The sequence below is a fragment of the Panthera onca genome, chromosome F2, assembly GCF_046562875.1.
Source record: "Panthera onca isolate mPanOnc1 chromosome F2, mPanOnc1 haplotype 2, whole genome shotgun sequence".
Lineage (NCBI taxonomy): Eukaryota > Metazoa > Chordata > Mammalia > Carnivora > Felidae > Panthera > Panthera onca.
The window spans coordinates 45,492,029-45,519,092 of record NC_138356.1 but is presented as its reverse complement, the minus strand read 5'-3'; the positions used below and the strand labels follow the sequence as shown (position 1 = coordinate 45,519,092).

Below are 27,064 nucleotides of genomic sequence, written 5' to 3'. Positions count from 1 at the left end.
TTGGATATGGGGATCTCCAATGATTATTTGTTCCTAAATTTCAAATTAATATATTAAAAAGAGATTAAATCAAACATAGTTAAGAAATTTAGAAGCAATGATAAAAAAACTTAAGCTAAATTTAGTTATTTCTAACCACGTCATTTCCCTTTTAATATATTAATAACTTAGAATTCTTTTGAATATACTCTTACATTTCAGTTCCCAAAAAATAATGAAACACAGACGTATTTCAAAGATACTGTCACTAGAATAAAATGCTGTCACAGGATAATATTCTCCTGCTGTTGTACATAGACAAAACCAAATACTGGGGAAAAACTAGCATAATTCTTCTCATAGAAAGAGATGTATGTAGGTCTTGTAATAATATTCCCCAATATCCAAAAATCAAATTTAAAGTCAATAATCTAAGAATGAATTTTAAATGTTCATTTGGGTACCACTAAACAATTTTACTAAGTTTAAAACTTTTAACAAGAGAAAGAGACGAATCCTATTTGCCCATACAACTTCACACCCAACTGATCATAAAATTCCATGTGGAAAATATCAAGTTTTCCACCAGGAAAATCAAAGAAAACCTCCTGTTCTCATTGGACCAACACTCTCTGGTTGTTAACATGTGTTGCATGCTCTTCATGCACTTAAAAAAAATCAAAGAGAAACATCTAACTGATATAAAGACAGATGTTATTTACCTATAGTAGTGTTTTTTCATGTCTTTTTAATCCCATACACGCACACTCTAAAAACTTAAAGTAGGTATTTTTCAATTGGTCATTTAAACACATTATAAGATAAGAATCAAAACATGACAAAAAATAAAGCCTGAGAGGACTGTTAAATAATAAAAACTGTTCTTTCAAGGGAATTTTTTTCAAACAAGAATGCATTAATATTCTAAGTAAATGTACTTTATATAGTAAAATATAAAATCATTAATACAATGACAAGATTTATAATTTCATAATTGAAAATTATAACTAAAATGTTGCAAAGTGTTGAAATTAACCAAAATAAATCCCAAAACAGCATAAGCAGAGGCTTAAAAGTTAGTACTAAGAGAGACAACAGAACATCTGATGAAAACATGTTCATGTTATTTATTAAGTGTAATAGCAATTTAAATAACAATCATGTTATTTATTAAATTTAAGATTCTGGACTATTACTCCTATAAAGATTACTTAGGAGGTAGTATTTTTTCACTTTAAGATGTGTTATTAAAAATCATTCAATCAAGATAAATTCACAGAAAAATCAATGACCTCTTTGGAGGGAAAACATTCATAATCAGTAAAGCCTAGATTTATGTCTATTCTCTATTTCCCAACTCCCCAAAAGAAACATAAATAAATACAGGGATTTACACAATAAAACTATTCTTTCTGATATGAACAAACTGGTAGTTGAGACTGCAAATGCAATTTAGGTCAATTTTTCACCCTGATACAAATACAAGGCTGTAAATAAATTAAATGAAATACAGAGAACAGTAAAATAAGTTTTTAAAAAGTTTTAATCTTGTTAAAGATTTAGACTACTGTGCTTGTTGTCACTTAAAATACTTTAGAGTCCTATGATATCTCACATGTTAAAATTAGGTTTCTATTTTTCTTTTATTACTCTCTTAAACTATGCTTTAAAAAAACACTACCTTCATTGATTTCACTCAATGAAATCAAAATATGTGAATGCGTATATATAAAATCTATTTACAAAATATTTTCTTATGCAACTGAAAATGCTATGAGACTCAGTCTCTGGCCACACAGTGGCCTAGAGAAATCCCACAAGCCCTACTGAAAAGAATCAGTTGTCTGATGAGTTTGGGTGAAAGATGGAACAACAAAGCAAGGAATAGTGAGTCTACCAGCTAACACGCTAACCAGTCAACCCTGAATCGACACCGGCATTACCCCTTATTATGAGCCAACTGTTCTCACCAAAAGTTGACGCACTCCAAGAAAAGAGAAAGGGACTAACTGCAGTGGGACCAGAAAGAAGTTTGGCAGCCACATGAGTATATATATATCTGTCACAAATCATTGAGTTGTACACATAAAATTGTTGAATTTTGCTATATTTAAATTATACTCTAGTTTTAATATGAGAACTATGTTAATGAAAACTGGTATACTTCATGTAATAATCCATTACAGGGCACTTTATAAACTACATCCTACACAACTCTAAAGTAATATGAAAGCTTGGTACAGTTCTATCTAGTATTTTCAGGTGTAGCCATACCTCTAAATACTTTTGTGATTTTTTTCATTACTCATAGGGTTTCTATAAAAGAATATTTTGAGAAATTAAGTATGAAAAATTAAGTATTCACCTTCAAATATTATTCCTCCCCCAAAAAATAAAGATCATCATGAGACTAAACAACTAATCTCTAGAAACAGAAACTCCAAGAGCACTCATATCTGAATATTTGCACTTATTAGGATAAACTAAAATTTAAGATATTCAAGAATGGCACATTTAACTTATGTTTCTCTTCAGAAGCTAGAATATTAGCTTTACAATATTAAAGCTAATCATTTATTTAAAAAATTGAAGATGAACAAAAAGAAAATATACCCACCTTTTCTTCCTTAAACATTAATATGACCTAGTATACTTGTACTTTTTTCTAATGTCTTCAAAGTTTATGTTAGCTGATCTAAAAATGTTTATAGAATTATTAAATTCTACTTTGGTTCATTTCAATTAACATTTATTAAAAATCAATTATATGCTAGGTCCTGGACCATTAAGGCAATTATAAAGAATAAAATCAATCAAGATGCGAAAATTATAAAGTCCTATAATGACAAAACTAGGCAATTTCAAAATGAATTAACTTACCAAAGATTTAAATTCTATTAATAAAAGACCCAGTGCCAGCTATTCATCTCCCTGATAGAAGTTAAATTCTACATTTAAATAAGTTTTAAAGCAATTATCACAAAAATTATGCAAAAGCTTTTATGTATTTGATGTTGAAGAAGGGGCTAATGACACAAAGGACATTCTCAGAACATCCCAAGTCACAGTTGTAGCAACAACTGTAAACAGGTTTGAAAGCCATGCATACAACTCTGGAATTTAAACATTTCTGAATAAGGGTATGGATAGTTATTGGCAAGCCTGAATATATTTTACTCGGTTAAGGAAAGCCACATACAGATGTAGAATGAAAAACAAATTAGCTACTGGCTATGCCAAAGATGAATCTCAAAAACATTATCTAAGTGAAAGAAGCCAGATACAGAATACCACATTTTGTATGATTCTATTCACATGCCATAAAAAATAAATTTATAAAGAAAGTGGTTACCTGTGGCTAGAGCTGGGGATTAACTGTAAATGAGCATGTAAACTTATTGGGAGGGTGAAAATGTTCTAAAACTGATTCATGGTAACAGCTGCATAACTCAGTTAAGGTGCTAGAAATCACTGTATTTACATACCTGAAATGGGTGAATTTACGCTATGTAAAGTACACCTGAACAAATCTGTTTATTAAAGAAAATACAAGTTAGCAAGCCTACTCCTATGGAAGATGCCTTCCTTATAATGCAAACTTAATGCCAACTTTTAAAGACACTCCCTCACTAACGGTACTGGGGACTAACCTTGGGTCTTAATCCACATAGATCTAAAACTATTCACTGTATACACTATTCACTGTATGTATATGCATTAATAAGACAAAGATATGTATGAAAGGAGTAAAATAGTTTAGAATATTTTAGAGACAGAGAAAAACTGAGCACTGCTTGGGGAGGGGCAGAGAGCGAAGGACGCACAGAATCTGAAGCAGGATCCAGGCACTGGGCTGTCAGCACAGAACCAGCCTGACACAGGGTTCAAACCCATGAACTGTGAGATCATGACCTGAGCAGAAGTCAGACGCTTAACTGACTGAGCCACCCAGGTCCCCCAATCCACCACTAATTAAATGGTTTTCAGTTCAAATATGAATCATTAACAAAATTAGACAGAAAAATATAGACTAATTCAAAAATATTATGCAATCAAAAACTACGTATATGCCTGAAACTAATATAACACCAAATGTTAACTACATTGGAATTAAAATTAAAAAAAGAAAAAGAAAAAAAGAAAACCCTAGGGTGCCTGGGTGGCTCAGTCTGTTAGGCATCCAACTTCAGGTCATGGTTTGTGAGTGCAAGCCCGCCTAGGGCTCTGTGCTGACAGCTCAGAGCCTGGATCCTGCTTTGGATTCTCTGTCTCCTCTCTCTGTTCCTCCCCCGCTTGTGCTCTGTCTCTGTCTCTCAAAAGTAAATAAATGTTAAAAAAAAAAAAAAAACAACCTATGTAAACGTCTCTTTACAAGGCTTAAGACAGTAAAAAGGTCAATTTTATGAAATTAGATTATAAAAGACAATATACACTGCCTCTTAAACCATTTTTTCTCATTTTAATATTCCCTTAACTTATAGAATGTGTATTTTCTACTGCCATAAAGGCAGGCATTTTGCCAATTTTGTTTATTGGTGTATCTCCATAGCTAAGGCCTTGCAGAGAGTGTCTGGCACATACTGGACATTTGTCACTTACCTGTAAAATAGACCTGAATGAACATAGAACAGTATCAAGTGTGCAAAAAGGCAGACAAACAGTAGACAAACTCAATGGAGTTTTAAGAACAAAAATTGCAACTGAATGCGGAACACTGTTCACAAAACAAGAACATATGCACCCTGTCTTTTCTTGTCATCCTTCCCTGTTTTAATCACCCAGATAAGCATATAAAAGAATCATGAAAAAGTTAATAAAGGACAAACCAAAAAATATGAGCAAAACAAAGAAAAGTTCTAAGAAATATGCAAGGAAATGCTTAATAACGGGAAGGTGGTTACATTAACAAGACCATGCAAGTATATTCCAAGTCACAAAACACAGAATCCTATAAAAGATTTAAGTTACATCATGCACAGAGCCATCTGGCATGTGGTCCACACTGTTATATACCTGACCTGAGAATACAGCTCAAATAAAATTATTCCACCTTAGTAGATAGTACTAATAAGACCCAGCCACTTGCTTTAAGAAGTTTGATTGAAACTGAGCTTACAAAGGGAGTTAACTGTAATACAAAAGCAGGGCGGAGGGAAGGGGGAAGCTATTTCAACAAGTTATCCAAATCAAAAGAGAAAGCTGAAACAAGAACAATTTGCGCTATGTATTTCCCAAATCAAATTTACCATATGATATCATGGAGAAATTTACCAGGATAAGATATTTTCATTATAATCATGCTTAACTCTCTGTAAATGTGAAGACTAATCAAATAAAAAATGCATATTTTGTTTCTTGTAAGGCAGTAAAATTTGGACTTAACACCCTGTCTCAAAAGACAGTAGATTCTTAAGTGCCCAATCTAAAGCTTCAGAACAACAAAAAAGAGCATTTTTTAAGGAAATTAAAGTTTGGATGTGAAATGGATGCATGAATTGAGCCTAAGACAAATGACGATTGCTGTAATTCTCATTCTCAACTGCCTTAAGCTTCTTTAAAAGACCTAGAAAATCTTAAGAACGGTAGAGCCATTGTGTAGAGGCACAATTTCAGCAGTCATTAACACATTTTGATGAGTTTGAATCTTATTTTGATGAATGAATCATACTGATTTATCTGCCTTTAAAGCGGAAACCTGCATCAGCAATGCATGTCACTTTCAAGAGAATCTGACACAGCTAAACAATGCTGGATTTATAGGAATCTCAGTCTACCCTGAAGTGTCTAGCTCTGTGACCATACACAGAACAGTGTTTTATCTGCTTGGACTTGTTAAAATATATTCACCAGATTGTTGAAATTAATGTTAACATCCACCATTAGAGAAATAATCTCATAATCAGAACTCTAAGTGCTTTGGCTGAATTAACTTACTGAAAGAGCTATATTTCAGTATTCTCTTAGATTTCAAATCGAACAAGTGCGAGCACTAGGCCTATGATAGTATCTCTTTAATGAATAATGCTCACAAAAATAATTTTGAATTCCCTTAATATTATTGTAGTTTAAAAAACCCTCCTGTTTTCCATTAATAAGCACAATTGCTTATTTTAAAAAAAGTGATGAAGCCTATGCTTATGAATTTGACATGACATATATACATGCACAACATACACATACACACACACACACACACATATACACATACACACACATATATGTGTCAGCCCAGATATATGAGAACCAGGAGGTATTTACAAGTTCATTTTAAAATAGGTACTAATATCCCAATCTTCCTACTGGTTCTGAGACCTACATCCTCCTGAAGCCCATCCTGGATGAAAAGCACTTTGATTTAATCAGTTGTGCATTTGCTTTAATTTTCATTCTATTTAGTATTATTAAAATGGTCTATAACATCAGTCTACAGACGGTCAAGCCCTGTAAGTTTTGAAGACAGATAAGTATCTTTAAAACGTGTTGTTGTTTTTTCTCATATAAAGTTTGTTTATTTTGAGAGAGAAGGAGAGAGAGCATGAACAGGGGAGAGGCAAAGCAGGCTCCACACTGTTAGTGCAGAGTCCAATGCGGGACACCAACCCGCAAACCATGAAATCATGACCTGAGCCAAAGTCAGATGCTTAACCACCTGAGCCACCCAGGCGTCCCTAAAACATGTTTGTTTTTTTTTGTAAGAGAAGACAATTAAGCGGGAAAAGATCTCCCTACAATGTAGAAAATTATAAAATCTTTCTGCAGAAAAACCAATCTAAGTTAGCTATCTCTGTAAATGGTAAAAGCAAAAACTACTGTGAAGATAAACTTGTAAACACAAAGAATTCTAACAAGTTTACCTTTTTCCTCCTCCCCAAAGTAAGAACTATTCCAAATATGCATTTGATCACTTTTTACTTGCTTAAGCTATACCAGTTTTTACAAAAAACTGTGTCAAATGTAAATGATACCGTTTTAAGACAAAAAGCAAAAGATTTATAGAAGAGGTAAACTAAGTTTCTGGTTTGGGAGTTAGATTAAGATAGAGTCTTAACATTAAAAAGCAGTGTTTTCCCATAGAATTGGAGAAAAAAACTTGCAAATCATATACATAATAAAAATTTAGTATAGAGAATTCCTAAGGAGCACCTACACATCAACAACAAAAATAATCTGAATAGCAGCAATAAATTTGAATATATATTCCCCCAAAGAAGATATGCAAGTGGTCAATAAGCAATTGAAAAGATGCTTAATATCACTAGTTATTAGAGAAATGTAAATCAAAACTACTATGAAACACCATTTTATGTTCTTTAGGACGACTATTATCAAAAAAACTAAAATAATGAGTGTTGGTAAAGATGTAAAGACATTGGAACACTTGTGCATTGTTGGTGGAAATGTAAAATGGGACAGCCACCGTGAAAAACAAAATGGTAGTTTGTCATGAAATTAAATATACAATTACCATATGATCCAGCAATTCTACCTCTAGGCATATATTCAAAAGAAGTGAAGACAGGAACTCAAACATTTGTACACCCACGTTGAAAGCACCACTTGGCAATAGCTAAAAGGTGCAAATAACCCAGATGTCCACTGATGGATGAATAAATAAAGTATATACATACATTGGAATTTTTCAACCTTAAAATGGAATGAATTTAGAAGAAAAGAAGGGAGAGAGGGATGAAAGGAGAGAGAGAGGAAGGAGCAAGTTAGGGAGGACACGAGGGAGGAAGAGGGGGAGGAAAGAAAAATTTCTGACATATGCTACAGCATGGATGAATCTTGAAAACTTCATGCTAAGTGACACAAGTCAGACACAAAAGGACAAATATTTAATGATTTAACTTACATTAAGTACCCAGAATAGTCAAATTCATACAGAGAGAAAGTAAAAAGTTATCAGGGACTAAAAGTAAGGAATAATGGGAATTTACTGTTTCCATGGGTACAAAAGATAAAATTTATGTAAATGAAAAGTGGTGACAGTAGTACAACAATGTGAATATACTTAATGCCACTGAACTGTACACTTAAAAATGGTTAAAATGGTAAACTTTCTGTTTTGTATATTTTATCATACATAAATTAAAATAATAGTAATAATCACTTTTAAGTAGTGTGGTACAGTTGAAGGAGCCCTGAATCAAGAAAGGGAGGATCACACTGCAGCACTGATATTTACTGTGTGGTCTTAGGTTAAGTAATTTGAACTCTCCCGGACTCAGTCTTTTCATCTTTGAAATGAGAAGATTGTAATAGATGATGAAAGGATTTCTTTTCAGTTCAAAATATTCCATGAAAGCACGTTCCAGATCCAAGAACTGAAGCTAACAATCAGGCTGCTGCCACTCAAGTGGAGGTAGCATCCCAACTAAGTCTTACCAGTTTTAAGACATTCTGTTCAAGACAGTATTTATCACAAAAGCAGATGAAAATAATCATAGCTCTGGAACAAAGGGAATTAAAAACCTCTATCTCCAGGGGTATTAAAAACCCCAACTCTGTGTTCTTGAGGTTCAAACTGTGGTATTATAAAGAACAGGGCAGTTGAGCAACGTGATGTTGAGCCCTGTGGGGTGGGTTACTTATCCTCTATGTTTGCTGATAAATAAATATTGGCTTTTTTTTTTTTTTTTATCTTGAAGGGCCTAGCCTCCATTAAAGCTAAAAGCATTTATTCTAGTGTTATTCTGAGCTAAAGCAGGAAAATGGCTGCTTCAGTTTTTGTTTCAGGGAGGCAAAAAGATCAGTATCTGTTCTCTTAGCCTTTACACACCACGTCAATTACCATGAGCCGACTAACGCCAAATTTCCTAATTAACACTGAACTCAAACACAGATTCCCAGCAACACCTTCCTCAAACAAAGGAACTGTTCAATAACTTCATGAGCCAAAACCAAGACATACGCCAATGTGTTAAATAAGGAATGGGTACTTAGAGGGATCCCTCAATCTTGTAAAGAAACGTGTTTTCCCACCTCCTTATGTCTATGAAAATGACTCATGACACATATAAGCAATAATTAGGAAAGAGAAGAAACATGAAAGCAGATTTTGACTCAATAAAATAAAGAACTCTAGAGATTCCCAAAAATGAATCTGGTTGCCTCTCTCTGAATAAAATGTTCAACCCATGGATAAACAACTATAAATCAAAAGCTGCATCATAGACTGATAAATTGAGATAATGTCTAAGATTCCACCTAACCCTATTATCTACAATTCTATGAGATCATTACAATAATATCTATATACTATTAACTGTATACTAGGAGATACTAGGAGAGTTCAGATTTATTAGCTGTATTATCTCAACTGTCCTCTCGATACATAGAAATCCACTTTTACTACAAGGCAAGAAGTACACTGAGCCTCTGGAGATGATTAACAAAAGATAATGTACATCTTCACACCTTCAGGTAAGAAAGGCACCAAAGACTTTAGAATCAGATAACCTTCCATGAGATTCCTTGCCCAGACACTGTGTGACTTGGGACAATTTATGTAACCTCCCTGAGCTTTAGTTTATAACAGAGAATATCATCTTAAGCTCACAGCGTTGTTAATGAAAACTTCATTAAAGTACCTAACAACCTAACACTATATAAAAAAGTATTTTCTTTCAAATCGTATTCATTCTTTAATAATCTGCTTAGAAGTTACCATCTTCACGTTCTCCATGACTTTCTAAGCCAAAATAATTTTTCTCAACTTCCAAAGTATGTTGCACCTATCTCTCTATAAATGAGATTACATTTTTGAACCCTCAATTATAGGAGAAAATGAACTTAAGACTATGGTATAATTGCAATTTAACAAGCCTGGTGAGGAATAAATGGGGTTAATGAATATTTCATTAACTAGTTTAACCTTTTTTTTTTTTTTTAAGATTAAAAAAGCTCAGACACCCTTAATCATGTACAAGTCAAGGCCCAAAAGGAGACTTCCAAATTCCTCTCCCACTGTACCATTCTCAGATCCAACAGACCAACCTTGACTTTGTTCAGACAATATTATCCCCATAGAAACTTCTGCACCCCAAACAATCTCCTGATGTCTAGATGTCTAGACCCAATTCAACCAATAAAACCCAATTGTACTGCCACTTTCTCTCTGAAACCAACCACAATGTCGCAGGAAATTTTCTACTTTCTTTAAACAGGACATTTCGCTTAAGCCTCAATTTTGCCATTGAAAGACAAATGTTTTCTTGTGTGTGTAGTGTCCTCTCCCACTAGACTAAGTTTTCATGCTCTGTGGATATCCCTTACCCTCACTGCATTCTACTGTATTCTTTCCCCAATTCCAATATGTACCACAATGCTTATCACAACATAGAAAATCAAAAAATATTTATGAATGACATCCAATCTCCCAAACAACTGAAGCTTCTTAAGGAAAAGGGAAAATGGCAAAGGAATAAAAAATAAATTGACACACACTTTAGATACTTATTTTTCAATTAAAATTACAGATCAAAAATGTGTAAATGGTCAATGTTCATGTAATAGAATACTGCATAATGACAAAAGCAAACAATCTAAAAACTACATTCTGCTGTCTGAATCTCCCAAACATTACTTTCAGTGACAGAGGCCAGTCAAAAAGGAGAATATGTTGGATGATTCTATTTATGTCCAAGAATAGACAAAACTAATCTATATTATTAGAAATCAGAATAACAGTTAACCCTGCAGGAAGGTAAGTGAGAGAGGCTTTTGAGATGCTGATAATATTCTGCTCCTTGATCTTTCTGCTGGTTACCAAAGGTCCAATTCACTTAGGAAACACCATAATTTATGCACTTTTCCATAAAATATTAGTATTTCAATTTAAAAGTTTGGAAATAAAGTTAATGTGTTTATTATAGTTTGTCTGTTCTGAAAAAAAAAATGTTAACTCCAAGAATTTATCTAGAAGCCTAAAAGCATTATCACCACAGTAGAAATTTTTAAAATAAGTATCTACAAGAGACCAAGCCTTAATCCTACTTAGAATAACCTTATAATACTTTATTGCCCTTTAACCAATACTTTATTGCCTGCTTTTAAACATCCTCTTACTAAACAGAGAGAAAAATTAAAATTTGAATTAACTGCTCAAGACTCCTGTCATTAAATATTATCATCACTATGTCTTTCCCACTATATCCTACATAATTTAATCCTGTTCTAAGGGACTAAAAGAATTAAAAGTTAACCTGATATAAAGTAATGAAGAAAAAAATTTTTTGAAATGTTTATTTATGTTTAGAAACTGTGTAATACAGAAAGATAAAATATGACCAAAATATTTTGAAAAAAATAAATTCCAAGAAACTGGAGTTTAGTGTTAGCTTGTTAAAATATATTAACAGGAACATTCATACAGGAAAAAAATAACTTATTTTCAATGTTACTTAAACCATATATTTCTAAAAATTAGCAAAAATGATTAAAATAAATGTTAGTCTGAAATTTCACATATGATTAGCATCAATTTAGACATTTTTAAACAAAAAGTATAAAACTACTTTTCCGTTTTATATAAAATCTAGATTTCCATTACTAACTTACACATTCCAACTAAAATTTTTTTCAGTGTGGTATAAGGGTTTTAAAATCCATGGCCTATAGTAAATATGCTCTTCTTATTGAATAGATAGGTAGGTAGTTAGGTAGGTAGATAAATATAAATATACATAGCATCATACATGTGCTTTAGGAAACTGGAATATAATTTTTAAAAATTCAAATGAAACGGCTTGTATGATTTGAGGCAGGGAGATACCATACTGGGAACAGAATTGACATTAAATGATACAAACAGGGTGCCTTACTAAAATAATCCTCACTCACTACATGAGTTAAATAAAATTCTCAGTTCTCATATGATTTTGATTTAATGCAAGCACTATATGATATATTTTATCTGGGATCTTATTCATTTAACTAAAATACGTATCAATTTAATGAGTTTTACATGTATTACTTTCAATTTAGAGTTGCTAAGAACAAATTATAGTTTATGGTCTATTAATTATGGAAAATAATATAAAGAAACTATTTCAAAGCAAAATACTCACATAAAGCATAGAAAAATATCACTCGAATATCACAGAAGTGGTCTTAACTACAAAAAATCAAGTTACTTCCAAATATAAGCATTGTGTGATCTCATGCTTTTAGTATTTTAAATGGAATATTTTCTTCTAGATGTCAGCAGGCATATTTTCAACCACATTTGACAATACTTGCAGTAAGTCCTTCACATCCTTAAACTAAGCCTTGCCTATTTAAATACTCAATTTTTTTCATATGAAGGCTATAATTCATTTTGAAAATTTTGGCTTTAAAAAAAAGCTAAGTATTTTCTAAGGTAAATTGCACCATTTCTAAAAATCTCAGTATTATAATGATAAATAAATCAGCACATAACTGAGATAACAGTACTTACAAACATCTATTAAAGTTGATAATCAACATACCAACTGGGACATATCCCATGGTATTTCTTAATAGATTGGAATATAAAATTTGGCTCAAATACAACATGTTATGTATATACAAGTAAAAAGTTAAAAAGTAAATCTCTATACAACATAATATATGACACGCGTGGAATATGGATGACTAAGGACAAAATTAAACTTATCGAGAGAAAATTAAGAATGATCATTTAATAATGGTTTCATTTTACCAAAAAAAACTGGTTCCAAGACTTAATTAACTGTAACTTCTATATTTTAATTTTCTGGATCAATAGGCAAAATTTTTGAAGATGTGAGCAATTTATAAATTTCATTTTAAAAGTTATTAAAGAAATATATTTTTAATAAATGAAGTACTTTAGATAAAATATATTTGCTAGAAGTCATGTTGCTTTTCATAAATAACTAATAGAAATTAACAATCTGTAAAAATTAGCTTACTAATTAGGATGGGAAAGCAAAGATATATTCCATCCAAATAATAAAAGTAATCTAAATTTTACAATGTAGAACTATTTCACTAGAATATATTTCATGTTTTGAAACCTTTTTTCATACCTTCAAGCAATTTTCTTTTTAATATATTAAAGTTTGTTTTCAACTAAAATTTAAGAAGTCATAACTACTGGCTTTCTTTCTATAAACCTCTTTCAATTTAAAGAAATACGACCTCCAAATAAAGTAACCCAAAAACGAATGAAAATATGATCTAATATCCGTTTCTTTTAAAATACATTAACTACAGACATATCAAATGTCTAATCTATGTTATGGGTATACTTTTCTCAGTGCCTATGAATACACATGAAATTGTTATTTAGGTGACAAATACTTAGGCTTTGATATTAAATGGCAACTTTTAAAAATCTTTGTCCATATCCTCTTAAAAAGGCAAAAATAAGGTACTTGCCCTTACAGTTACTAGTACAGTATGAAGCAGCAACAGTTTACTCTAGTTGCAACATGGATTAACAGTTATTACCCCGACAACAGTTAACATTACCACAAGAGAGACTATGATCTAGTATACTTCAGGCATTAAAGAGAGATTTTTAGTGTCTCAGTAAAAGACAGAAGAACTTCAGATATTTTTCTAAGGTTTTGTATAAAACTAACACACTTGCATAAGAGACACGACTGAGTTTTTTCCCCTTCATAATACATGAAAATTGCCATAAGCCATATTTTAACATAATACTTACCAGCATGTGGGTAGTTTCAGAAGTTTAACATAAAGAGCAGTGCTAAAAGAGGGAATAATGGGTACAGGTAAGCAGTAAGATCCCCTACAATCCAAAGATGTCAGTCCTGCCTGGAAACCAAATATCTGAAACAAAAAGAAAAGATCCAAATGTTCACAGAGACAAAGTTTTAATAAGCACAGGATGAAATACGTCAGTTTCAATTTGCTCTACAACAGCTGCACACTAAATATGTTCCAATGTCTTTTTCCACTTTCCAAACATCAACATTTTCTTTTATTCAATTTAACATTGACTAAATCCAAATTAAGGGATTTAAACATACAGTATTTTTCATTTCCCTGAAAGATCACTGTTTCTTACTAACTCTAAGTTTCACATTTTGTTTCTAAACATAATTATTATTTAGTGTTTTACTGTCTGCTAAAATGCACACACTTTCTAGTAATATAAACTGCCTGTATTGTGCACATTGTAAAAATTAGTAAATTACCGTTAATATCATTTAATGCCTAAAAAACATTAATTACGACAAAAACAATCATAAAAATGTATTTTGCCTTCAACTTACATTATGCACACACAAAAAGGATACCCAAATATATCCTAAAATGTTACAAAGTACCCCTTTCTTTTGTGAAAATTGTATGGCTAATGTTTTCACCCCAGGAAATTTGGTACATGACATACACTACTCTTCATATGTTTATACTTAAAACGAGATCACACTCAAAAATTTTAAAAGCATTCCTTAAAATTCCTGAACAGTATATTTGCTTTGAAGGAAGAACCAATATAACATCACATTTTACATGAACCACTATAGAGAACTTACTACAAATGAGTTCCAATTCGTTCCAATAATATAAAAGATAAACATCTCAAACATAAAACACTAACACACAGGGATACAAAACAAAGTTACTGGTTTCCAACAACATACTAAAGTAAGTTAACCCTAACACTTATCTTTCCTTATTATTTTTTACTCCTTGGATTCATAAAGCACTGAATTTCCTATCTCTAGGATTTATATTAACTGATAAGTTCTACAATGAAACATGTTTAAGATTGTTCAATTTTCAAAAATACTTTCATTCAATGAACTTACAAACTGATGATCATTTTCTTAAAAAAGTATTAAACTATTCCCAAATGGTTTCAAAAAGCTATCATGTCCCTATCATTCATCAAACTGACAATGTCAAATCATTTCCTTTGAAGTCAGTTTTAAGTGAACAAAATAATTTTTTAGAAATGAGACATTAGTTAGAATTACATTATTTTTAAAGAAAAACTCCATTTCAAAAGACCTACCTAATTACTATCAAAGAAAATGAAAGTGAACACCTATTAATTCCTGTAAATCCTACTGTCACCACGTGGCAAGAAATACAGATTGAGAAAAAAATGTTTCTAATACTTAAATGATCAACCTTGAAAATTAAGTTATCCACATCCATTCTCTTTAAAGACTTGTTCTGAGCAATACTGTATGCAAAGAATTTTTAGGCACTGTGCAATTTCAGCATTTCACATTTCCTCTAAAAGGCCCATTGTAAAAGATTCTAAACTTTACAATTACTATGCCATTTAATAAAAAACATTTTAAAACATTGCCCAACCTCCAAATATTTCTAGACTGTGAATAAGGTTAATATTTTATCATATTACATTATCTGTGTCCAACTAAGAACTCTCTCAAGGCACTAATATTCTATAAAATGCCCAAACAGTATAATCACAGACACTATCAGTAATTATACTCAGATGGTAACTGGGTGTAGAGGAGATCCCTGCTGGATGTTTGCAGAACTGCAAAAGACTCTGGGGAAACCATACCTTATTCTGTAATATTTTTTAAACTATTATTAAATTTGTATGCTGTTCAGAGACACTTCTAAGAGAACATTCAGGCAAATATAATGAAAGAGGGCCTACCTACTATATCAAAAGCAATTATTTCAGGGCAGCCTAGGTGGCTCAGTATTCAGGTGAGTGTCCAAATCTTGATTTCACCTCAGGTCATCATCTCACGGTCATGAGATCAAGCCCTACATAGGGCTCCAGGCTGGGAGTGCAGCCTGCTTAAGATTCTCTCTTCCTATCTCCCTCTGTACCCCCAAAACACACTCTTTCCCTCTTTCTCCCCCCCAAAATTATTCAAAATAACCAATTTCCAACTCTCTTTTTCATTTTTTAATATTTATATATTTTTGGGAGACAGAAAAAGACAGTGCAAGCAGGGGAGGGGCAGAGAGAGAGAGGGAGACACAGAATCCGAAGCAGGCTCCAGGCTCCGAGCTGTCAGCACAGAGCCCGACGCGGGGCTCGAACCAACAGAGCATGGGATCATGACCTGGGCTGAAGTTGGACATCCAACCAACTGAGCCACCCAGGCGCCCCCAACTCTCTTTTAAATTAGCACTGCTAGGAATTTATCCAAGGGATAGAGGAGTACTGATGCATAGGGGCACTTGTACCCCAATGTTTATAGCAGCACTCTCAACAATAGCCAAATTATGGAAAGAGCCTAAATGTCCATCAACTGATGAATGGATAAAGAAATTGTGGTTTATATACACAATGGAATACTACGTGGCAATGAGAAAAAATGAAATATGGCCTTTTGTAGCAACGTGGATGGAACTGGAGAGTGTGATGCTAAGTGAGATAAGCCATACAGAGAAAGACAGATACCATATGGTTTCACTCTTATGTGGATCCTGAGAAACGTAACAGAAACCCATGGGGGAGAGGAAGGAAAAAAAAAAAAAAAAAAAAAAAGAGGTTAGAGTGGGAGAGAGCCAAAGCATAAGAGACTGTTAAAAACTGAGAACAAACTGAGGGTTTGATGGGGGGTGGGAGGGAGGGGAGGGTGGGTGATGGGTATTGAGGAGGGAACCTTTTGGGATGAGCACTGGGTGTTGTATGGAAACCAATTTGACAGTAAATTTCATATATTAAAAAATAAATAAATAAATAAAATCCAGCACGCAAGGAAAAAAAAATAAATAAATAAATGATATTACTTAAAAAAAAAAAAAATTTACAATAACGAAGGGTCACCTCCGTGGCTCAGTCCGTTAAGCGTCCGACTTCCCCTCAGGTCATGATCTCACCATTCATGTGTTGGAGCCCTGTGTTGGGCTCTGTGCTGACAGCTCAGAGCCTGGAGCCTGCTTCGGCTTCTGTGCCTCCCTCTCTCTCTGCCCCTAACTCACTCGTATTCTGTCTCTGTCTCTCTCAAAAATAAATAAACATTAAAAAAAAATTTAGGGGCGCCTGGGTGGCTCAGTCGGTTAAGCATCTGACTTCAACTCAGGTCGTGATCTCATGGTTCATGAGTTTGAGCCCCACATCGGGCTCTGTGCTGACAACTCAGAGCCTGGAACCTGCTTTGGATTCTGTGTCTCCCTTTCTCTCTGCCCCTCCTCCGTTCACGTGCGCGCTCTCTCTCTCTCTCTCTCTCTCTCTCTCTCTCTCTCTCTGTCTTTCTCAAATATAAATAGACGCTAAAAAAAATTTTAATTACAGTAATGAAATACATAGATTTATAATACCTACTTAACTAACTTGTCCATAGCCCTTAACCAACATTACAAAAACTTTACCTAGAAAAATGGAAACAGAGTATAAATTGAAGTTGCTTTCACCAAGGATAGTTTATATACTCAGAAACAGAGTAAAAGTACTGAACACTGCAAACTAATCATCTGAACCAGCAAAAAACGTATGAAGCTGTAAGTGTAAATACCAATAAAAATTTTAGCTGAAGGAAAGGTCACCTTGAATAAGATGACTTATACATCACATTAAATGAACAATTCAACATGTAGTGCCGCCTTTTAAAAAATCCAATTAGAATATTAAAAATTTATCATCTATATTTTAACACTTTACAATGTCCTTGAATTAACATAAATAGAAGAAACTGTAGATTTAGAAATATAAAAAATTTCTAGTAAGTTTTTAATAAAATTACTATGCTATATTATAATTTTCAATAATAAAAGGCAAAAAGTATAAAAACACACTAACTGTAAATGACAATGAAAACATACTAATTGTGATGTAAAATAAATCATTTTTATGCTATTGTCATTTTAAGACACCCGGTACAATAGTATAACCAACATCCTAAAGATATGTCCCTTTCTTAAAGGGACAGAAAAAAAAAAATCAAGCATTGACTTCATGATGAAACTTCATCCATAAATCTGTTGCATTTCTATCACCAATAATGAAGCAGCAGAAGGAAAAATTAAGGAATCAATCCCATTTACAATTGCACCAAAAACAATAAAATATCTAGAAATAAACCAAAGAAGTAAAAGACCTGTACTCTGAAAACTACACAATTATGAATGAAACTTAAGATGACATAAATAGAAAAATATCCCATGCTCATAGATGAAAACTAATATTGTTAAAATGTCTATCCCACCCAAAGCAGTCTACATATTTAATCCAATCCCTATCAAAATACTACCAGCATTTTTCACAGAGCTAGAAAAAAACAATCCTAAAATTTGTATGGAACCACAGAAGACCCCAAATAGCCAAAGCAATCGTGAAAAAGAAAAACAAAACTGGAGGCATTACAATTCTGAACTTCCAGTTATACTACAAAGCTGTAGTGATCAAGACAGTGTGGCACTGTTAACAAAAATACACACTTAGATCAATGGAACAAAATAGAAAACCCAGAAATGAAGCCACAACTATATGGTCAATTAATCTTTGACAAAGAAGGAAAGAATATCCAATGGGGAAAAGCCACTTCAGCAAATGGTATTGGGAAAACTGGACATGAACATGCAGAAGAATGAAACCGGACCACTTTTTTACACCATACACAAAAATAATTCAAAATGGATTAAAGACCTAAATGTGAAACTTGAAAACATAAAAATCCTAGAAGAGAACACAAGCAGTAACCTTTTTGACATCAGCCATAGCAACTGCTTTTTAGATACGTCTCCAAAGGCAAGGGAAACAAAAGCAAAAATAAACTTTTGGGACTGCATCAAAATAAGAAACTTCTGCAGAGCAAAGGAAACAATCAACAACACTAAAAGGCAACCTACAGAATCGGAGAAGATATTTGGAAATGACATACCCAACAGTGATTTAGTATCAAAAATATATAAAGAACTTATCAAACTCAACACCCAAAAACCAAATAACCCAAATAAAAAATGGGCAGAAGACATGAATATGTATGTCTTTTTCCAAAAAAGACATCCATATGGCCAACAGACACATGAAAAGATGTTCAATGTTGCTCATTATCAGAGAAATACAAATCAAAACTGTAACAAATACAAATACAAAACTCAAACCTGTTAAAATGGCTAAACTCAAGAACACAAGAAACAACAGATGCTGGCAAAAACGTGGAGAAAGGGGAACCCTCTTGCACTGTTGGTGAGAATGTAAACTGGTGCAGCCACTCTGGAAAACAGTATGGAAGTTCCTCAGAAAGTTAAAAATAGAACTACCCTATGACTCAGCAATGGCACTACTAGGTATTTACCTAAAGAATACAAAAATACTAATTCAAAGGGATACAAGCATCTCAATGTTTATATAGCAGCAGCAGCCACAACAGCCAAATGATGGAAAAAGCCCAGGTACTCACGGACTAATTAATGGATAAAGATGAGGTATATACATATACACACACAACGAAGTATTACCATACAGCCATAAAAAAGAAAGAAATCCTGTCATATGCAACAACTCAGATGGACCTATAGGTTATTACACAAGTAAAATAAGTCAGAAAAAAATACCAGATGCTTTCACTTCTATGTGGATTTTAAGAAAGAAAACAAATGACCAAAGGGTGAAAAAAGAGAAAGGCAAACCAAGAAACATGCTCTTAACTATAGCAAACAAATTGATGGTACCATAGTGGAGATGGGTGGGGGAATGGGTTAAATAAGTGATGGGATTAAGGAGTGCACTTGTGACGAGCACCAGGTGTTGTATGGAAGTATTGAATCACTATGTTGTACACCTGAAATTAACATTACATGTATACTAACAGGAACTTAAATGAAACCTTTTTTAATATTTAAAAAAATATATAAAATAGCACAGCTGCTATTCATAATCATATGCTGTGTATTTAAAATTAAACATGGAGCACCTAGGTGGTTCAGTCAGCTAAGTACATCTGACTTTCGCTCAGGTCATGATCTCATGATTTGTGGTTCGAGCCCCACATCAGGCTCTGCACTGACAGTGTGGAGCCTACTTGGGATTCTCTTTCTCTCCACCCCTGTCCCGGTCTCTTTCTCTCTCAAAATAAATAAATAAACTTAAAATTTTAAAACCAAAAAAATAAAAATAAATTAAATTAAACATAAAATTACAATATTATTTAGCACTCCATTTCAGGCTATATATAGAAAATAAATAAAATCAGTGAAGTTAACAGGTAATGTGGAAATAACCCAAGTGTTCATCAATGAAAGAGTGTATTTACAAAATGTGGTACATAAATACAATGTAGTATTATTCAGACTCAAACTGTAAGCAAGTTTAAATTATGCTATGACATGGATGAATCTTAGAAACAGTATCTTAATAAAATACAACAGTTAAATGGACATTCATCATATGATTCCACTAATATGAGGTACTAAGTAGTCAAATTCATAGAAACAAAGGGTAGAATGGTGGTTACCCAGGGACAGAGGAGAGAGAACTTGGAATAATTTAATCAAGTTTTAGTTTGGGTTCATGAGAAGATTCTGGCGATGGATGGTAATGACACTTGCACAATTATGAACGTAGTTACTCTCCTGAACTATACAACTAAAAATTCTGCAACTGGTAATTTTTATGTTTTTTTGTTTTCCTTTGTTTTGTTTTTTAAGTAATCTCTACTCCTAATGTGGGCCTCAAACTCACAACCCAGAGATCAAGAGTTGCATCCTCTACCGAATGAGTCAGCCAGGCACCCTGGTAATTTTTATGTTAAGTGTATTTTACAAAAATAAAAAAAGTAAAACAGTTAAAAAAAAAAAAAAGTTAATCCATTTACAGAAATACATTGGAATAAGCAAAAACTAAAGAAAGAAGGATTATAGTGAAAATTCTACAGAATAATGAGCATTTGGGGAAGGAAAAGCCTTCAGGAGGTGGAATCAGATCTATTTGATTAAAAACTGAACTTCAGAGCTAAAACTGCTTAGATATTAAATAAACCACTTCATTTCACATATGGGAAAGTGAGGTCCAATAAGGATAAAGGACTTCTTCAAAACTCCATATTGCCAGAACAGCAATTTGATGCTTCATTTGAGTTAGCTCATATATTAGCTCACAATTTCACTCTGCCTTGCTTCCTCCCTCCACTTCCTCTTTCCCCTCTCAAAAAAGTATGCTAGATTCTCCACTTATTCTTTCTTTTTTAATTTTTTTTAATGTTCATTTATCTTTGGCAAAGACTGACAGAAAAACACAGTACAAGTGGGGGCAGACAGAGAGGGGGCCACAGAATCCAAAGCAGGCTCCAGGCTCTGAGCTGTCAGCACGGAGCCCGATACAAGGCTCGAACCCATGGACCACGAGATCATGACCTGAGCCAAAGTCTGACACTTAACCCACTGAGCCACCCAGGTGCCCCTCCACTTAATTCTTAAAAAACTTTCTCACCACTATCTCTTCTCCAACCTTCAGTAAAATTCCATTTCTCATCTTTAATCAGCAAGTATCTTGACAGAGAAGCCTGGAGAATGCTGCATTTTTTTTCATTGCCTACTCATTCTTTAAACCCTCTAAATCTAGTTTTTGCTCATATATCCACTGAAACAAAAAAGCTCTGGACTGAAAATGACAATTACGTTTTTTTCTTATGGAGAGAAATTAAATATTTTCTCCTCACTTAGCCCACTAACAATTTAACTGAGAAAATAAATTTTTTCATTACCCAGAATTTTTAAAATATGAATACTGTCATTCTGTCAACTACACTTTTTTAAATATAATTTATTGTCAAATTGGCTTGTCACCTACACTTTTAAAGAAACAAAATCCTTCAGAATACCTAATGAATGCTTGTAACTCAGTAACAGACAATTCAAAAATGGGCAAAAGATCCGAATAGATATTTCTCCAAAGAAGATATATCTAAATGGCCAATAAGCACATGAAAAAAAAAAAGTTCAACATCACTAAACATTATGAAAACATATATCAAAATCAGAACGAAATACCATTTTACGACCACTAAGATGAATAAAATCAAAATAACCGACAATAACAAGTATTAGTAAAGATGTGAAGAAGTAAAAAATGTGGTGGTAGTAGAACAGGAAAAACAATTTAACAATCCTTTTGGGAAAAAGTTCTGTGCTTCCTAAGAATGTTAAAAATAGAGTTACCATTTGACCAGACAACTCCACACCTAGGTATATAACCAAAAGAAAACCTGTCTTCACACAAAAATCTATACACGGATGTTCATAACTACATTGTTCATAATAGCCAAAAACTAGAACCAACACAAATGCACATCAACAGATAATTGGATAAACAACATACAGTATATTCATATAATATTATTCTTCAGCCATAAAAAAGGAATAAAATCCTGATACATGCTACAATATGAATGAACCTTAAAAGCATTATGCTAAGTGAAAAAAGCCAGACACAAAACAGCATATGCTGTAGGATTTCTTTTATATATGTCGAGGGGGTGCCTGAATAGCTCAGTTGGTTAAGCATTGGACTCTTTGATTTTGGGCTCAGGTCAAGATCTCACGGTCATGAGATGCAGCTCCAGGTCAGGCTCTGCGCTGGGCGTGGAGCCTGCTTGAGATTCTCTATCTTCTCTCTCTCTTTCTCGCTCTCCCTCCCTCTCAAGAGAAGAAAAAGAAAAAGGAAAAGAGAAAAAGAAGAAAAAGAAGAGAAAAATAAAAAGAAAAAGAGAAAGAAAAAGAAAGAGAAAATGTCCAGAATAGGCAAATACATAGAAACAGAAAGTAGGTTAGTGATTACAAGGGGGGGTAGGAGGGGAGGAGTTAAATTTGGGATGTCTCCTGTCCACTTGTTTGTTATACCTTTATCTACTTGTTATACTTCATATATCTGAGAACAATCTTTAGCATTATTTTGTTTTCTTCATTTACATATATGGTGCCATACCTATGTATACCATTACGCTTCCTAGGATTCCCGCCAAAAATTACACTGGAGAGAGCTATCCCTGTGAGCATATCCAGACCTCCAGTTGTGTATATTTCCATATGCAAAAATTTCTCTGGGGCAGGGGTCAGCAAACCACAAGTCAAATTTCACCCAATGCCTGTTTTTGTACTGCCTACAAGCTATGAATAATTTTTACATACGAACATTCATAATCCATTTGGTGACAGGGAACACTAAGTGGGAACCCCAATGAGGTGAAATGTTACCCCAAGAAAAAGAATTCCATTCTTCTCATTAGTAAAACTGTATTATGAAAAAAGTGTACACTAAAACATTTTTACTTTCATCAACTCAAAATCTGTGGAAATTTGTTCTCTTATTATTTAAGTATTATATAAGATACTAAATTTTGTATCTTGGTCCCCAAAGTCTAAAATAGTTACTGTCTGATCTTTTAAAGAAAAGTTTGCTGACCCTTGCTTTAGGATAGACATTGAAAATTGGAATGGATGGGTATGAGGCAGATTTTTTTCAAGTTAGATCCTGCAGAAGTACTCTCCAAAATGATACCAATTTATACACTTACCAGACATGTATAAAAGCACCATTTCTCCAAACCCCCAGAGAATACTATTTTGTTGAGGTTGAAAATTACCAAATCTACAAACTCCAAGGGTTTTGATTCTACTATAATTTCTTTGATCTCTCTGAAACATCTGCCATAGCTGATCCTTATGAGTAACAAGGCCTAAAATTTATATATTATTGTAGTTTATAGGGTGCTTTCATGAAGTTACTTTCTTCATGTTTCAATCATCAGATGCTTTGCAATGTCCTTGCTACTTGATGCTATACACACACACACACACACACACTTAAAGGATGGGTTTAGCAGTTAAACAGAGAGGACTTGATAAGACATGTAAAAGTAAGTTCAATCTGCGAGTTTTCTTCACACATCCATGCAAACTCTCCCAATTAAAAAATTTAATTATAGGGGCGCCTGGGTGGCTCAGTCAGTTAAGTGACTGACTTCAGCTTAAGACATGATCTCACAGTTCATGGGTTTGAGCCCTAGCACTCTGTGCTGACAGCTCAGAGCCTAGAGCCTGCTTAGGATTCTGTGTCTCCCTCACTCTCTGCCTTTCCTCTGCTCGCAGTCTGTCTCTCTCAAAAATATTTTAAATAAACATTTAAAAAAATTTTAAGAAAAAAATAAAAATAAATTTAATTACATTAAATTGATGCTACACACCATTTCACCACAGTCACTATAGTTAAATTTAGGTATACAAAAGTAAAACTTGAGCATTTAAGTATTTAACTGAAAATTACTTAAGGCCTAAAATGCCACACACATGAAAAAAAGATTTAAAACCTCTACTATAATATTTTAGCACTATAATAGGAAAATTTATCTTTGGAAACCTTCTCAAAGGTTATAGTAATTATGCCAAGTAACATGAACTGCTATAAACTTTACAACAAATCAGTATTTTGAGTCAGTTCCAAACAGTCCAAATAAAAACTAAAACTCTCTATACCAAATCCTGAACATTTAAAAATGTACCAGGCCACTGAACAAGCACCCAAAATACAATAACATATTCAAGACTCAAGGCTTTATATTTTAAAGTATTCAATATTCTTAATGTCAATGACAAGTTTTTCTACATATAATATTCTTGCTCTGCCCAACAACAAACTTCCTGGAATACTTAACTTACCCATTATAGATAGCTCTAGTCAAATTAACCAAAATATAAAAGACAACTTTTATGTGTAAAAGCAAAAGACCTTTTCCCAAAACATAAATTTATCTAGATTATACTAGAATTAAGTGAGCTTTCAACTTATTAACAACAGTAGTAGTAAACAACAATCCCAGTAACTTTTATGTCAGTATGGAGGACAACCACATTGGTGACCATTGGCTTTGGTGACCATTCTCCTAAAGGATGGGACATGCCTTATTCATCTTTAATGCTGAGTGTCTGCACTATGTAAAGAACTTAGTATTTACCAAACTGATGACCCCTACGTAAGCAGAATACCTTGGAAAGGTTAGTGAACTGCCTAAAATTAGTCCTGTTTCAACAAAACAAGGCAAATATTCTGAACATTATAATCTGGTATTCAAGTCATAAAAATATTTGGAAAAATACACTTCAGTGAATTACAAGAATGAATAAAAAAGCACAAATATAAAATATTACCTATATATCTAGCTTTCAAAAATACTTTCTGCTACTCTCCACATGACATAAAACACTGTGATAAATAATTCCAATAATGGCTCCTGTGAATCACACTTTCCTGTGTCCACACCCCTTTGAAAGAGGGTCACTCTCATCAAGGGAGTAGAGTCGCCACCATCTTCTTAAAAATGGGCTTCACATGGACTTCTAGGAAATCACGTCATTCTACTCTACATGGTTTGAAAACAAATTTCAACATCTTAAACTAGAGGTGATCTAAAACTGTTACATTTATATTGGTTTCTTTATGCCCTACAAATATGTAAATATTTTAAAACTTTGAAACATGGAACAATAAAGCATAAACCAATAAAATCAGGAATATGCTTTTGGAGTTCTCTAATTTTGGAGTCCTTTACATGAAATTTAGTGCATCTAGTACTTACGCTTGAATTCAAGTTTGTATAGTTTGCTTTAGTCCATAAAAGAATTTGATTAGATATATGTTGTCTCTACTTAAACTATACATCTGTGTTTGCTTAGCAAAACTACTTATTACTCAACATTTGGGTTTATTTATGTACCTATACTGGAATGCATTATTTATGCATTATGCCTCCCAATAATTTCTGTAACTTGATTTAAAGCATTAAAGGTTCTCCTTTTGTGTCAAGAAATTAACATCAATTCAGTAAGAGGAAAGTAACTAAAAAAAACAAATGTGCTAATCCTTTATAAAGCATTATCTCACAAAAATGCTCCCCTCAAAGAAATCATAAGTTTTTTAAAACATACCTATAAAATGGGGTGCCTGGGTGGCTCAGTTGGTTAAGCATCCGGCTCAGGTTGTGATCTCACAGTTTGTGAGTTCGAGACTCAAGTCAGGCTCTGTGCTGACAGCTCGGAGCCTGGAGCCTGCTTCAGATTCTGTGTCTCCTCTCTCTGCCCCTCCCCTACTTGTGCTCTGTCTCTCTCTCAAAACAAATAAATAAATATTAAAAAATTAAAAAAAAAAATCCCTATAAACTAAGTGGTCCTTCACACTAATAATTACCATCGGTGACATACAAAATCTTCAAAAATCATAATTAACATTATCTTATAAACATCAAGCTATTAATCCCAAATAAATGAAGAAGTAACTTCAAAAGAGGTACACTTTTATTTAATTATGTTGAATAATGAATATCTATTATATATCATTTAAATCTCATCTTATGGGATACTAACTTTGAAGTTACAACTCCAGGAAAAAAGCTATTTAATTAATTCTCCGAGAGCCAAAGAGGTACTAATAAACAAAATTCACTTTTCCTACCTTAAGGTAGCAGTGTGCATAGCAATAATGAAGCAAATTATCAGATGGCTGAGTAAGATTGCTGACCACATGCACCAACTGTTCAGCATACATTGGCACAGAATGTTCCAGATTAATTTTATCCACCAGTATCTGAATGGATGGCAAAGGCCGAAGAGACTGGAAGTTTGTAGTATTCATGAAGTTACTTGAGTTCTAGAAAATAACAGAGTTCAATTTATATTTCAGGAAAACAGTGATTGGCATGCAATCCCCTCTATATAAGTCTCAGACTAGCATTTTTTGCAATGTTATCAAATCAATCTACAAAATGATGACTTTCTGTGGGACTCTTTTACCATAACCAAATATAAACATCTTCTACATATTTTTAAGTACGTCCTAGATTTCAAAAAATGTGTATTTATTGTAAAATTATTACTAATCATTTAGCTAAACTTTTTATTTTTCAATCAACTGGAAGAGTTCACTATGTGTGCTTCAGCACATTTAAAGGCATTTTCCTATGCTCGACCATTCCTAAATATTGTCCTAGGTATCTCAGAGCCAGCCACCATTTGTCTTCTTATCCTTTATTCATATTTAGATGACTAAGAAACCAATAAGACTACTCACACAAGAAGTAAAATTTGCAGGATGGAAAAATCCCTGATCCATATCTACTAAAAATAACATGCTAAAGGCTCATAAAATCCTAAGAATTTTGCATTAGTCTTGGTACTT

The 27,064-nt window shown here is 33.2% G+C and overlaps 1 protein-coding gene across 17 annotated transcripts in view; it reads right to left on the bottom strand.

The window, feature by feature from the left end:
• The window catches only part of VPS13B (vacuolar protein sorting 13 homolog B), an 803,192-nt gene that overhangs the window by 657,676 nt on the left and 118,452 nt on the right, over window positions 1-27,064 (bottom strand). For all 17 annotated transcript variants that reach the window (XR_013553513.2, XR_013553515.2, XR_013553514.2 and 14 more), the window contains 2 exons: window positions 26,342-26,536; window positions 13,658-13,782 (listed from right to left, as the gene is read on the bottom strand). Coding sequence is in view for 14 of the 17 variants with exons in the window: in XM_078441712.2 (XP_078297838.2) it covers window positions 13,658-13,782; window positions 26,342-26,536 (320 nt within the window). In the remaining 3 variants the exon portion in view is untranslated. The remainder of the gene's footprint in view (window positions 1-13,657; window positions 13,783-26,341; window positions 26,537-27,064) is intronic.